Source organism: Hesperophylax consimilis, chromosome 3 (genome assembly GCF_061612785.1).
Source record: "Hesperophylax consimilis isolate HC1 chromosome 3, BYU_Hcon_1.0, whole genome shotgun sequence".
Classification (NCBI taxonomy): domain Eukaryota; kingdom Metazoa; phylum Arthropoda; class Insecta; order Trichoptera; family Limnephilidae; genus Hesperophylax; species Hesperophylax consimilis.
In genome coordinates, this window is record NC_142838.1 from 26,675,465 (window position 1) to 26,691,355 (window position 15,891).

The 15,891-nt window shown below is 33.6% G+C and overlaps 1 protein-coding gene across 6 annotated transcripts in view; it reads right to left on the reverse strand.

The window, feature by feature from the left end:
• Nucleotides 1-234: 234 nt before the first annotated feature.
• Nucleotides 235-15,891, reverse strand: part of Pfk (ATP-dependent 6-phosphofructokinase) — a 37,986-nt gene continuing 22,329 nt past the window's right edge. For 2 of the 6 annotated variants that reach the window (XM_089649811.1, XM_089649807.1), the window contains exons 6-16: nucleotides 13,318-13,506; nucleotides 12,365-12,508; nucleotides 10,837-10,962; nucleotides 10,058-10,096; nucleotides 6,731-6,894; nucleotides 6,025-6,166; nucleotides 5,226-5,408; nucleotides 4,098-4,167; nucleotides 3,464-3,688; nucleotides 2,905-3,127; nucleotides 235-2,736 (exon numbers count right to left, since the gene is read on the reverse strand). In XM_089649811.1, coding sequence (XP_089505937.1) covers nucleotides 2,598-2,736; nucleotides 2,905-3,127; nucleotides 3,464-3,688; nucleotides 4,098-4,167; nucleotides 5,226-5,408; nucleotides 6,025-6,166; nucleotides 6,731-6,894; nucleotides 10,058-10,096; nucleotides 10,837-10,962; nucleotides 12,365-12,508; nucleotides 13,318-13,506 — 1,644 coding nt within the window. In that variant the 3' untranslated portion in view covers nucleotides 235-2,597. Of the gene's footprint in view, nucleotides 2,737-2,900; nucleotides 3,128-3,463; nucleotides 3,689-4,097; nucleotides 4,168-5,225; nucleotides 5,409-6,024; nucleotides 6,167-6,730; nucleotides 6,895-10,057; nucleotides 10,097-10,836; nucleotides 10,963-12,364; nucleotides 12,509-13,317; nucleotides 13,507-15,391; nucleotides 15,501-15,891 lie in introns of those variants that run through there. The other 4 variants (XM_089649800.1, XM_089649819.1, XM_089649827.1 and 1 more) reach the window with 4 other exon arrangements.

A 15,891-nucleotide genomic window follows, 5' to 3' on the forward strand; every position in this document is an offset into this window, starting at 1 on the left:
GCTGTGACTGATCCTTCTCACACTTCTCACATAAAAACGAAAAAGACAGAAAACATCAGAATGTCAAATGTTTCCAATCATAGCTGTCTTTCTATTTCTAACCCATAGAAATTGAAGAATACAAATTTTTCTGAATCATACTCGAGTAATGGGCGGGTAGGGCGATATTAGTATTGATAGGGAGCAATGGTAGCTGCACATCGACTGAAGCATAAATAAAAAATACATGCTTCATAAGTTTTATATTTATTACATTTATTCAAAAAACATACAACCGCCAAAATGTTATTGTTGTTTAACCATGATTTACAATGCCAACACATTTCTTTAATTAACATGTAATATAATATTATGTTCCTAAGAGAGACATGTTCTATACTTTAACAATGATTATTTTAGGAGGAATAAGCAACATGACATGCATTTTTATAATAAGCAAGTTTAAATTATTTTTAAGGAGAAGTTCTTACAGCTTTCTCATCACATTGCAAGATGGCATCAAATCCCTACCTGAGAAATATCCTTTTCACAGAAACTTAAGCAATATATAACAAAATTGACTAAAAAATTCAACAATAATAATATTATAAGAAAATATTTTTTTGTAAATCTAAAATATGTACTCCTTCCTATTTCCATTTGAAAAAATATTAATCCAAAAATAAATATTTAAATAATGTTTTAATCACAATATTGATAAATCACATTAAAACGCACATTCAATAATGATAATACAGTTTAATATTGGTAGTATAAGAACCTAAATAAAATATTTTATAGAAAAATATACTGGCAGAAAGTTTGAAAATAATTGCTTAAAAATATAAATCATTGTTCAAAATAAAATTAATTATTTTATAAGCAAGATTGCTAAAAAAACACATGACTCTAAATATTAACAATCTGATAATATAAAAATTAATATTCCATTAAAACAATTACATAATAATTTGAATTGTATCAGAGACATAATCTCCTTTGCAGCTAATATTAATTCATTTGTAGATAGTTTCTTATTTAAAATACTATGATAAGTGAGGTCAGCGTGAATTAATTTAAAGCGTGCCAAATAATATCTGAACACTGTAATACTTTGTAATCCAATAATCAATATTAATATTAACTAAACCAGCAAAACTAAAAAAAGTTTTTCTACTTTAATTAAAATATAATTTTTTTTAAAGATATAATAATGATAATGACAATTGTTTAGCAGATACAAGCCAGAGTTCTGCGTACATTCTTTGGACATTTTTTAGGTGAGATCTCTTAAAAATACTTATTTGGTTTGGTGTAAAATTAGCTAAGTACCCTTTCAAGCAGCAAAGAATGCTATTAATTCATCAAATTGTGATTACATAAATAAACAAGAGTGTAAATTAAATTTAGAAAGTTTATATTTAGGAGGTTAGTACGAGTAATAATGTTGACGGTGTTCATTCCACTCTTACCCAGTTACAACGGTTTAATTCTTGCATAATTCCAACAGTTTAAATATTCCATCGTACCAATAATTCAACTCTTGAACCACTCCCCAACTCCTACTTCTTTATTCACTTGTACACCAACATACCATCATTAGCACCCTAATAATTTAATACACATTATAATTTTGAATAAGATATGCATAATACAAAAAACAATGTATCCATGTCATTCAATGCAAACATTTCCAGAATGCTTTCAAATTAAATTATTTATTTTATACTAGACAATTAGGTGACTACTTATATTAATATAGAAGCCAATCTCTAAATTTTTCAAACAAAATTTATCATTAATTTGCAAGTGTTGGAACATCAAATAATTCCGCGGCAATCAATTAAAAATAATTGTACTTATTACGAAAAGGTTGAAAGGACCCCTGCACATTAGCAACTTTAGTTGCGGCAATAGGAGGCAACTATTTAAACATCCAAACATTTCAAAAAGTCACCTCCTTTGCGCGTTCATACACCGTAATGGATTTTATGCATGCAACTAAAGTACGCTGGACAAAAAAAAATAAATTGTAAATTGTATGTTATTAAAATATTTATTGCAAATGTAGTTTATGAACGTTTGAGACAGACTTCCCAAAAGAGAAAAAGGAAGATATTGTGTGCTTATTAAATTAGGAACATAAAAATATGGCACCTATTTTGAGGATAAATACATAAAATAAATAATAAATACAAGTTAGCTTCAGATTAGGAGTTTTCTCTTAAGTATATTAGTATCGTGTGACTCTTTTAAAAAACAATTAAATTGTCATAGATGATAATATTCAATATATTATTCAGTATTTAAATAGTTAAATAAAATTTTTCAATAATAATTTCATAACAAGTCATAACTAATACACAGACGTTTCATGTCATGATTATTTAAGTAGTACATATATATAAAAGTATTCAAAGTCATCTCATCTAGAGCCAATATGATTCTTCTGATAGTAATAAGAAGTTATTCGAGACAATACCTAATGAGGTATATATCATTTGAGACTACTAATCATTGTTAATTGTTAAATGAACATAATTTCCATGCTACGGACTAAAATGCAATTTTGAATATATAAAATTTCATGAATTTTGATGATTCCATCGCCGGTAAACTTAAACTAATTCTCCGCACTCGAAGCCTTGTTCCACGGTCATGTACATTCCTTCCTCCTCGTAGGTGGAGTCGTGCTTAGCGAGGATACGCAACAGGGGACGAAGCTTCAACCACCACTGCTGTTTTGGGATGCGTTGTCTGCAAAGTAACACATGTGTTAGAAAATAGTGTAGCCATTTTATTTCTTTCTTCAGTAATTTGAACAATTTAGTAGAATTTCAAGCAATGTGTCATACGCAATCAAAGCCTCAGAAATAGAGCTACAGATATTTGTGAGAGTAAAAAGTGAAAAAAATGAATACTCACTCGAAGTTGGTCTGAGCTTTCAATTCCTCGATGGGAGTGAAGTTATACTGGCGACGGACTACACCCAGGAGACAGGCAGTGTCGGGAGTGTTGGCGTTAATCTTGCCATTCTCATCCGTGCAGCGCTCCAGGGTCTGTGTCAGCCACTGGACGCACTTGGCGGCCATCTTGGTGGCCATGTTGCGGTCAAACGGTGTGGGAGATCCACCCTGTTGCATGTGACCTGATCGGAAAGAAGACATTAAACATCAAGTGTAGTAAAACTCTACAGATCCATTGTAAGCCAAAACGTGAGCATTCTATGACACAGCTTGATTCATTATAAAACAATTATAATGCTTAACAGTGACCATTCATTACTCCACTTTCACTCAACACAATAAAATGTGATTCTGAAAGAATGCACATTCTTCAATTTCTATGGGCGTGTGGATGATTGGAAACATTCGACATTCATATATTTTCCGTTTTTTTCATTTTCATGGAAGACGTGCACAACTTCCAATAATTAGAGTTTTGTGAAGGTGATAGTAAGTTTAAGTAGCAATGATAAACTTACCGAGAACGTTCATCCTGGCAGAGAACAGTCCCTTTCCTTCCTCCGAATACAAGCGGTAAATAAAATCTGTATTGTAGTTGTCGGAAGCCTTCTCATTCCTCAGGATGAGACCCCTCTGGACCCCCTCGGCCATCTTGGCGGCCATGTGATACACGTCCTGTTGCAGGTCCTTGATGGAGATCTTCTCCTCGTAGATGTAGGCAGCGTCAGCTCCTCCGGCCAGACCTGGAGGCAGAAGATTATCAGATATCTAGCATTTCATTAACCTTTACAACATTGGATTTTTCAACGCAATCTATCCCATCACACGGCACATTTTGACACATGTATGAGGTTTAGAGAAACTTAATGGATCACATATGCAACATCCGCTCACGGGGATAGCCCCTGACAGATCAAATATGCAACAGCCGTGTTAGGTTAAGGTTGGCACTATAATACTATCATCCTGCCACTGAGAGTTCCGTTATAATCACTATTTTACCCGTCGTTCATAAGAAAGACGGTGAAGTTACAAAGTTTTATAGTGGTATTTCTCGTTATATTTTTTTATTAAAACATAATAAAAGGCTAATCTGAATAGTGCCATTTATGAAAGAACTCATTTCAAATAAGATATAAAAATCAATCTTACCTGCCACAGTAGCCAAGTAACCGCAGTAACCGCCCATAGTCTCAATGATAAACACACGACGCTTTGTGCCCTAAAACAAACAAATTCATAGATTTTGATTCACTATGAAAATCGATAAAGTAAAATATAAAAAGTCTGAGTTAATATGTTAGCATGAACATCTCAAGGTTTTACTTGTTTCTGGCTTTCACCCAGAATAGAGAATAAACAGAGGAAGTGCTCTAATAATACAGGGAGACAACAAATAAATTACTTATTAGCATTGCATAGTTGCAATCTTCCCTTTATTTATCGCGCATCCCTCATTAGACAGAGACTAGAATAGTTTCATCGACTACATTCTTTAACTACATTGTCATATTCCAATCATCTGTCTGATTGATGAAGCAGTGCCCACAACATTATATGTCCTCGTAATATGTTTATTAGGTTACGGAATAAAAAAATAGATAAACAATATATATTATGAAAAATTATATATACTTTCTTAGTTATTTTATTTGGTCATTGCTTTCACCATTCAATGGTTTTCTAGGCCATCATTTCTAATCATCCAGAGAGGGAAGGCGAATTTATATATTCATTTTATTTAAATGGACAAATTTCATAATTATTTGAAAGATTGGAGTCAAGTTCAATATAATCTAGTTCAAACAGTAAATAATAATAATAATAAGTGTTTTATTATTTATTTTTTGTGACAAATATATATTATGAAATCCTCACTGGGATCTCCCATGCTGAGGATTTATATTTATTTATTTAAATAATGTCAGATATTTGCTTGAATGAATGAACTTCAAGCTCTTAAAGGTATTTAATAATACCACTAACATCAATAAAAAAAGTTATAATATTCTAGACCAGTTCGTGTTCGAGATGACCAAACTGTTGATTTCACACTCAAACGTCGTTAGTTCAACTCTCTATAAGCTGAATATTTCATCTTTACACGAGTAAAGAATTCAAAAATTGTAAGGACATTCGTTAGCCGGGAATGTTTGTCTTTGTTTTTGTAAGGGTTATAGCTAAAATTTCAGCATTTGATAATTCAAATAGATACTATCAGGTTATTAGTTACCTGGGAATGTTTGTCTGTCTTTATAAATAGGTAGGTTATATTATTACCTGGGCAGACTGCCTAATCCTGTCGCAGATCTCCGAGATTTCATTGAGAGCCGTGTCGGCCCCGAGGGAGAACTCGGTGCCGGGAACGTTGTTGCTGATGGTGGAAGGGATAATGACTATGGGGATGCAGAACTCGGGGTGCTTGCTCCTGGCCTCGTACAGCTGCAGCGCGGACTGGTAGCCCTGTCAAACAATTTTAACATATCATTCTACAGTTATCTCATTAATGTGGTGCTCTATTATTACACAGAATTTGCCATATTACGTGAAGTACGAAAAATCAAAAAATAAAAAAAAAATTGTGTTTAAGGTAATATTATGTTTTTATTTTCTAAATAATTTTTAAAAAGATAAGAGTTAAATTTTATAGGAAGAAATGGTTTTTTTTTTATTGTTTATACAAAATGATCTCTTATCAACGATTGTTTTCACACTCAACCATGACTAAAAAATCTGGCCCTGACTCAGATAATGTCAGATTACTGGTGAAATTAGATAAAGGTGAAATTCTATAGTTCCTACTTTAATAATCAACTGTTTATTCAGGGTCTCCCTTAGGTCAATTGGTTTTTAACCCCCTTTTGTATGTACAAGATAAGAGCTTTGTGTTACTAAATAAATATGATTATGGCATTACCGAAACTAAGCTTAACTCAAAACCCCAGTTTTTTTAATTAGACCCCTGTGATCCTAAGCCCCCAATGTACATGTAGTGAGGCAGCAGTTTCCTTCATAATACATTGGGTAGGTAGATCTTAGTCGATTAACAGGAATGTTATAAGTAGATATGAATACGTACCTCGAATCCTCCGATGATGAGCATGCCCTGGATCTTGAACTCCCTGAGACGAGCGGCGATCTCGTTCAACTTGTTACCGGGCAGGGTACGCTTGGTGCCGAGGAAGGCACCGCCTTGGGCCACCCAACCGGTCACATCAGACCTGAAATTAAAAGGAAATGTAGATTATAAATACTGTAGCCATTGCTGGCCGCAGACAAAACAGCTACAACTTACAATGCAATAACTCCCCTGGCACCACTGGCACAAATGTCCCAAGCACTGTTATCCAAAAACAACAGCATTTGCAACTTTCCACTTGGCAGGTCATATTATATCTTCACGTTGATTGCTTACTCGTGTATTGTTTATATCTTAAACTATAATTTACCTTTTTTTATTGTTATCAAGTTTAAATTGCAGAAGTCAATTTTATTTTAAGTTTTTCTTTTATATATTCAATAAGACAGCTGTTTCTGAAAGCATTATCAAACAGTTTATAAATAAAAAATAAATTATTGAATACATAAAAGAAAAACTTTAATATAATTTATATTTATATTTCCATCTTCTGGATTAGAAGTCTTATAATTATACATATTCCTCAGAAGCCATAATACAAGTTCTAGACTAAAATAAATTGTATTATAATACTTAGCCTAAAGCATGCATAGTAAAAATAATCCACATCGGTTATATTTGCCCAGACGAGTGAATAATGTCTCACCAGTCAAGATGTTTGAGGTTTCCGGCGATGAGACCTTCAATACCATCGTGGACGGCATACACAACATCTCCACGGTAGATACTGTTACGGACGAACGACCTCACAGCGGCGTTCATGCCACATGCGGGGGCTCCAATGTGGATCACAGCCAGATTATAGCTGACCTGAAACGCACCCATAATAGCGTGAAATAACTTTATTGATTGACTAAGCAAGGCAAACATATATATTAAAATCTTTTAAATCCATAGATGTAACTAACTAACTACAGGGTTTTCCAATAAGAGGTGTTATTTTGATATTCAATCGTAAAAGATCAATGGTTTCGTTGCTTGTGTGGCACATAGCGCCGTCTTGTTGAAAGTAAACGTTGTCCAGATAAATACCATCCAATTCCGGCCTTAAAAAATCATTAATCATCTCTCGATAGCGCAATCCATTCACCGTAACTGTTCCTCCAGCCTCATTTTCGAAAAAGTAGGGTCCAATGACTCCGCCGGACCATAAACCGCACCAAAAGTCAAACGTTGAGGATAGAGAGACTTTTCAACAATAACTCTTGGGTTTTCCGAGCGAGATGCGACAATTTTGCTTGTCGACGAAGCCACCGAGGTGGAAATGGGCCTCATCACTCAAGATGATTTGCATTTGATTCACTCGAGTGAATTTTAATAATTTCAATGCGTTGTTGTTGCGTGTATCGTTCCATTTTTATTAATGGCGTAGTTTCTACTTGTCACAAAAAATGACAGCTTCAAAAGTAACATCTACCGAAATAGCGGGCTATTCAAAATAACACCTCTTATTGGAAAACCCTGTACAATGGACACAAGACATCAAAAAGAGAAAAATTTGGAAACAGCAAGTAAAATAATTATGGCTAATTTGGTTAAAATTTAAATCAATAGCAATTAATTGGTAATGTAAGGAATTTTTGAGATTAAAAATATGTGCTGTGATTGTAAATATAAAATAGTGAATACATATTGAAAAATATATTAAAGTAAAGACATCAGAGCACAATTTCCATACGAAATATGTTTGCTGTTGTGCAATTAAAATAACACCATGATAAAAATTTATACCCAGTGCTATAAAAAGTGTGAAATCTAAAATAATGATAACACATACATTTATTTTTTACAACTAGGTTGGATAGGTACTTACTTTTTTATTAGCACACCTTTTAAATTATTAAACAACAGTTTGATAGCTCACAAAAAACATAAATCTCAGTCCAATACTAAAATTACTATTACTATACATATTGTCGTAAATCGTCATAGAAAAGTTTTTTTTAATCAGTCCTCCATACTCTTCCATTGGAAATCTGTCTCACTTAATTTCGTCCTAAGAAAAAAATATCTTTACAGCACGGTAAGTCAACATTTTCTGTCTGGAATTACTAGGTCAATGCAACTTTTTCCAATGTGCAGCGTCATTTCGGTTACGAATTGTGAAGCTTCAAAATATCCATTTAACTGTCAAAAAATAAGACAAGGTGCAATATTTGTATGTTCCATATTTTCTCACATAATAATGATTTCATTTGTATGTTACATATTTTGTCACGTAATAATGATTTGATTTGTATGTACTATATTTTTTCACGTATTGATGATTTGATTTGTATGTTCCTTATTTTCTCACGTAATAATGATTTGATTTGTATGTGATATTTATACATCATGTACGTTGAAGTAGTGTCATTTTCGTTTGTAGTGTGAATTAGTAATTGATAAAATTGGATATTTTTTTGTTGTAATCACTGTGCATGCTCATGCATAAATACATGCTTTGTGCAATTTATCGAATTACCGGTACCAAACCTTGTAACAAAATTGCAAATTTTAAGTTGTCAAAAAAGACGAAATTTTTTCCATTTAAGTACGTCAGTTCTAACACACAGTTCAGTGTCAGGTCAGTATATCAAGAGATTAACTGAGATGACGTAACATAAAATGTATCAAATTCAGTAAATAAGTACTGAAAGTACCTCGTTCATTCAGCGGGGGGAATTTTGAAAATGTTTTGTGAAAACATTCACACAAAATGGGGTATATTTTAAAGCATGTATCAGACACAGTGTAAACAGATTATAAACTGACAAAGTTCACAGTTTAACCTAACAATCCTTTAACACTATTAATTAACCTCTTATTCGCCAGCATAACCCTTAGAATACTATTAAAAAATCATTTCTCTAACAAGCTTTTCTGGTGAAACTACTTATGGTATGTAGATTATATAATATTTTTTTAAATATATTAACATATTATCTGGTAAAACAGAACAATTTCCAAAAACATCATTTTGCAAAAAAAATAAAAAGTTATTACTAAAATAGAATCAGTTGGCGCACAGCGAAAATTTTGCATTGGCAATCAAGAAGTTAGAAAACGTTCAGAGTTATTTGAAAAGTTGTTATTAGGAGCAAAGACAATACATTACAATACAGTGTTAAAAAACAGTCTAAAAAGATCAATTTTATTATATGTCAAGAATCCTTACTAATCAATCTACTTCATAACTCAAATCAATGCAGAAGCTGTTGCAAATAGAGCTCATTCCATTCCTGCACAATCTCCAGATAGTACCTTCGTTGAAAAATCAAGTTACATAGGCTAGGATATAAATACAAGACCCTGGTAAACAACATGATCCCTCTTCACATTACTATAGCAGAACTAGAACTCGGAATATCTTTGATCGGGAGTTGTTCAAGTACTGTAAAGGGTTATTAGATATTTTCAAAAGCATAATCTTCATCAGTCTTGGTTTTTCGTCTTTTGGCTGTCTCGTTTGTTTGGTCGAAAACATTTACAAGAATAATAGCTTACTACGATGATCTAAAATGAGCTATTTAACCTTTTCACTGCGTTCCCAATGTTGCTAGAATAACTGGCAATTGTACACTCTTTCATTTTCTTGTAACCTTCTCCCTGCAGCTGAATCATATACGATCATCGCTATGCAGTACCCATACGTGGCTGACTCACAAGTTGTGATCATCAAACAAACCATTGTGTTAAAACCGTCGCGTTGACATTAAAAAGTTCCGCGTTGAAAAGGTTAACAAAACAAACTCAGCACATAGAGTCGGGATAGGGATTTTGTACGCATAATATTATGCGATTAGCGATGAATGGGTTAAAGTGTACGTAGCTCAGTTACACAACAATTTTAACAAGCGACAAACAATTGCAGAAAAGTTGAAGTATGTATGGGTGATAACTGATGAGTATTTACGTACTGAGTTAGTTTGATAATGATTATATTATGACAGAAAAATTACATCAGCATTTAAATATATGTAAACCGACAAACCGTTTTAATTTTGTCAAGAGCAAAGAATCCATTATGATCCTAAATAAAAACGTAACAACACATTAAAAATTACATAACATTTTCGTAGAAAGCCAGCTTTTGGTGTGACATTATAAATAAAATAAAACACAGTAACTTTAGTTTACACCACCATTTATCAATATTTTTTTATACAGACCGGGGGTTTTGTTTCGACTCAAATTTCATCAGGACTTAATTAATATTCATAGATTAAGTTAATAGGTCTGATGAAGTATGTATGAGTCCAAACGAAACCTGGCTGACATCGAAAGTATTCATAAATATTAGTGTAAAACAGAGATATCAAGTTTTAAATTATATTTATAATTGTCAGTGGTTTTTGGGACATTGAACAGGCAGGACTTCAACAAATTGAAAGGAAATATTAATTATTTCATATTATATTTAGTGGGTTTTGAACAGGACAAACATAAAAAAACAAAATATATATTTAGTGGGTTTTGAACAGAACAAACATAAAAAATAAGATGCTTCTGAAATGACTAGTAGGGGGACTACACAATACAAAAACTCAATGCAAATGTAACCGTCAAATTGCAGCCATTTTTTCATATGAAATGTTGATACCTCAGTAGTATAAAATTGATTTTAATGCAGAGAATGGGGGGTCAATAAGAGATAATAAAATGCCAGCATTCATGAGTGCTCTCTAGTATCTTGTTTCAAAGTTAATTGAATATTGTAAGTGTTTAGAATGGGCATTTAAAAACCGTTGTAAAATACAGAATTAAACTTACATTTCCCTTGTTGGGAAGTGGCTTCGGGGGCTTCAACCTGGTCAACATCTTGTAGGTCTCCAAGTTGCGCACAAAGCTACGTCCTCTCAATTGTACGGCCAGATCCCAGTTCTTGTCTGCCATGGCCTACGAAAGAAGAAATATTAATAATCAAGATATTATTATTTTTTTGATAAATTAATGTTTTTAAGACAAGATTTTATTTATGCATAGCACAAAGGATAACAATTGTTCTCAGGTGAAAAAAAAATGTAACAAGCAGTAATTGTTGAATGAAACACTAGCATATATTGAATAATTTCGCGGGTAAGAGATAAGCCTCCATAGCTCAGTGGTCAGAGCTTTCGACCGGAAATCGAATGGACACGGGTTCGAGTCCCGTTGGCGTCATGTATTTTTTATCAGGAGATTTTTTCAATGTGGATGAGTGTTTCAGGCGAACAATTATTGCTTATAAAAATAATTGTAATCAAGATATTGTTTTCTTCTTTTTGGTGACAAAACTCGGTTCCAAGGTTCAACACAAGGGAATTCCAGACATCCATAGCTGTTGTTCCACAAAGTTAGCCTATATGTATGGGGATGAGAAAACTATCATTGGCATTATCAAAATAATTATTGTATTTGATTAATAATTAAAAAAAACTCTGAAGAAAGTCATAATTTACACAAGAATTTTTGGTTTATTAAATATGCGCAATAATTTTAAGATTATGTACACAGTGCTTATAGATTCTTCAAAGCGTAATCAATATCAGGCACGTGTTTTTTTAATGTGTTTATTTGAACATGTGGTATTATGTTGGTCGATATGCTCATAGAAAGAAACTTATCAGGTGCCTTCATAATCATTTGTAAAACAGAAAATATTAAACTAGTTTTAAATACAAGTTTCAATAAACATTTTATTCAGAACTAGGAAAAAAAACATGTAGATCTGCTAAAAAGAGTGATTAACGTATAACACGTCGAAGTAATATACTACGAAACAAAGTACAGACCTTATCACTAAGCATAACTCTCGATTTAAAAGGAATACGTTGGTATCCGCTATGAGTATCGAACACAATCTGTCTGCAGCCAAGTAATCTACCCACCGAGCAATCGATCACCCTCTTCAAACTGGAAATCTTAAATTATTATGATATGTACCACTTGGTGACTGCTCTAAAATGGTCATCCAGCGGTGTCCTTGATTGGAGAAGAGAATTAGAGGACATCACTAATGAAACAGGCTGACATTGAAAAGAGAACAGCTAGCTTTGGGTGGGTGAGAACCACCGAGACCAGAAGAACTGAAGATGGATGGAAACTCTAAAAGGCTGATGATAAAGAAGAAACGTCGCCGATGATAAGTAACCTGAGCGACAACCTTAGTGCACCTGACGCAATCCATGAGCGGCAACCTTGCGGCCTGGTTGCTGTCCAGATGGATGAGTGAGAAACATCAAGAACCAGAAGAACTGAAAATGAATGGACACTATAGAAGGCTGATGATAAAATAGAAAAGTCTCCGATGATAGGTAACCTGAGCGACAGCCTTGGTGCGCCTGACGCACTCCATGAGCGGCAGCCTCACGGCCTGGTTGCCGTCCAGGCTCACCACGCAGGGCTCCGTGTCAGGGGTAGCCTCCATCAGGGCCATCACAGCCTCAGCACCCATTCGGCAACCCTGGAAAACAGAAAGTGCTGATTAGTAATCAGATTGAGATTTTAGATTTCATTGTCAGCAACCCGGATGTTTATTATTTTATTATACCTTGAACCTTATAAGTTAGATAAATAATTAACTAGCCATCACCCCGTTTCCCTGCAAGGGTAGGCAGAGAGGATAGACTGCCATGCAAACTTTGCCTTTGCACACGCTCCTTGCTTCATTCGCATCCACATATCGTCTCATACATTCTATTCTGTTATTATGATTCCTGACATGAGACATGACTCGACTGTCATAGATACATAATAATTACAATGTTTATGGATATTGTGATCCTGCCTATGAGAGCTCCATTTTAACCTCCGTTTGTGAAAGGGAGGGATAGGTTAATCGATATTATGTAACAAATTTTAATAATATTCATAAATCAATAAACTACACTTATAAGGAATATTAATAAAATAATATAAAATGTATTTATTTATCATCAGTCTTTTAATATCGGAAAAATAATTAATAATCATTTCTGACCAGAATTACGATTAATATAAATCTGATTCAGATAGCACGAAACACTTATAGGTGTATCAAAATGATTGATTACTTCAATAACCTATGTACATATAATACAATAATCAATTAAATTAAATCAGAACGTTTTCATTAGAATCAGTTATTGAATGAGTGTATTTTTGGATAGAAAATTGGCTTTTTGTTTTAGAGAACGAAACCAAGCCTTATTCTTCATCAATGATCTGAATGTTACTTAAAGTAACAGATTTCTAAGTATTTTTAAAACAGTAATAAAAAGATGATAGTGTTACCAGCAGCCTGTCGAACGCAGACGGAGAGCCTCCCCTCTGCACGTGGCCCAGCACGGTGATGCGCGTGTCCTGGTTCAGCTTGGCCACCACCACATTCTTCACCGCCTCTGCCGTGATAGGCTTGCCTTCACGATCAATGGCGCCCTCCGACACAATGATGATGTTCAGCCTTTGACCCGCCTCACGCTCCTATACAGATATAGCGCTCTAGTTATAATAACAACTATGTGTTATTGAAATCAATATAATGCTACTAAAGGCTTACTGCTGATAACTCCAATACTATCTCTCCCTAGAATGAAGATCTTACCGCTGAGAGATAAAACATGTAACAGAAACTCTAGGTCCTTTTTAACCTCGCTTTCCGTATCACGTGTCATTTACACGATGCATTTAACAAATAGAGAGGTTATAGTGAAGCGTGAGCTTTCTGTTAGAGATAAAATAGGGGGAGAGAATATGACGGAGCCCTCAGCAGCAAGACTATTTTAATTAAAAATAATAAACACATGTTGTTTTAACAAACTGTTAATAATAAACAAAGTGTTTATTATTTTTAATTATGGTACCACAAAATAAGTTTGAGGTGTTTGAAGAAAGGACTAAATTAAACTATTTTGGTTCTTAGTTGCATGAATTCTAATCTTTCAAGTATTCTAAGTGATTTTTTTTTTTTAATAAACTTATTAGCAAAATTTTAACTTTCTTCAAAAAAGACATTCAAAAAGAATTCTATATGGAAGGAGTCAGCAGGAGACTGCCAGAAGTCAAAGCATTTTCTAGAGGCAACCAGGACTCTTCAATGGTTGTAGCGCTGCTGATATTAATTGACACTTTCTAAAATGTCCAGTCAGTTCTATATTACGCAACAGAGTTTTTTTGCGTCAATTTGTTCAAGAACAATTGAATTTAGCAATTTGAGTGAATGCAGATTGTTACCGACTGTGACACGTAACAGAAATTAGCAAAGAATAATCATTAAGTTTTAACAATTGTACCACTTAACAAATATTACTAGTGGTACACTTTACTAGTCTACGAATTCTAGAAGATTTTTATATAAGTAAATTAATTGTGTTACATGGTGAACATTTGTGCACATAAAGAAATGGAGCCAATTGCGTAATGCCAATAGTGATCATCATTCAATGACACATAAAGCCAAATAAGATGAAGGACCGATTTTATTACATTCGCAGGAGATCCAAAATTGTTAAAATCTAGTAATCAAAACATTTTAAACTTTTTTTAACGAGTTCCACATTCACCAGTTTGTGGTCAGCGAAAGTACCGTTCTGCTGGTGACGTGAATAATCATTAGTTCCAAATAATATTAGTAATGAAGTATTGCAATGAGGTTACTACAATATTGAAGCTTTTTTCACAAAACATGTTTTAAAAATTTGACAATCCAACAAAATCAATTTTAAAATTTCTTGATGTGCATAAATTCAACATTTCCAGAGGTGTGTGTAGTGTGAGAAGATCCAATCCATCCGTTGTCAAATAATAATAACCCGGTGTTTCCCAAATACTAGTGTGTAGGTGCTTAAATAAGACAAAATACATTTAAACAAAATATGTATGTACATAACTCCGTGCAATTTATTGTAACATGAATTAACCACATAACTGGTAACTACTTACATATTTCTCACACCGAGTCTAGTTGGTGTGATGCATTTATAATTGGTTACTCCCTTTTTAAAAGGCTTTGTATTTTAAAACTTTCAACGGGACAATATAATCTGTGCGTAACAAGAAGCTGTGAGGTGTATTTCAAAGGTACTCCATTCATTTACATATTCCAACTAATCTGCAATTAACAAACTTCACAAATTTAATATAATCCACCAGTCACGTGATTGATCGCATAAATAATAATTTTGTAATAACCAAAAAAACAAAAATTAATAACACCGTAAGCAAATTAATAATGTTAGAAGTATGTGTAAGCAAGCAAAATAGGGTGTGAAACGTAAAAGATGAAAAGACGGCGGGGTAGAACTGCAATAAAAGAGATGTAATAGCGGTACATGTTTAGGTTTGAGTCTAGCATCTTGAATAATCCTACCTGGTAGAGTTTATTGCAAAGCTTTTCTTCCCAGTTTCGAGGTGCGGGATCTTCAGGAATGAATACATAATCAGCTTCACTTGCCAAGGCAGCTACTAATGCCAGATAGCTGCAAAAACCACCTCACACATCAAACATCTAACCCAATCCCCATTGTGAAGCAATTACTGTCCATGATACTGAAAAATGCACGCCACAAGATTAAGCCAACAATTTTACATAATATGGAGGCTTCAAATGCAATGAGTTGACAGAGACTCCACCGGAAGTTCTTTGCCAGGGCGTACGTCTCCTTCCACCTAGATGAGGATTTGGAAAAATGATTTTTTGTTTTATCAAACGGCGATGTAAAATTTAGTTTGCAATGCCCCAAGCCAGTGATAGAGTGGTATTAGTTAAACTATCAGAAATGATTCCATAATCATAATACATATAAGGTAAGATTCCAGTACCGAGAATCTTTACAAATCTGTATCCTTTTATTTGAACTGGGTCCAAAC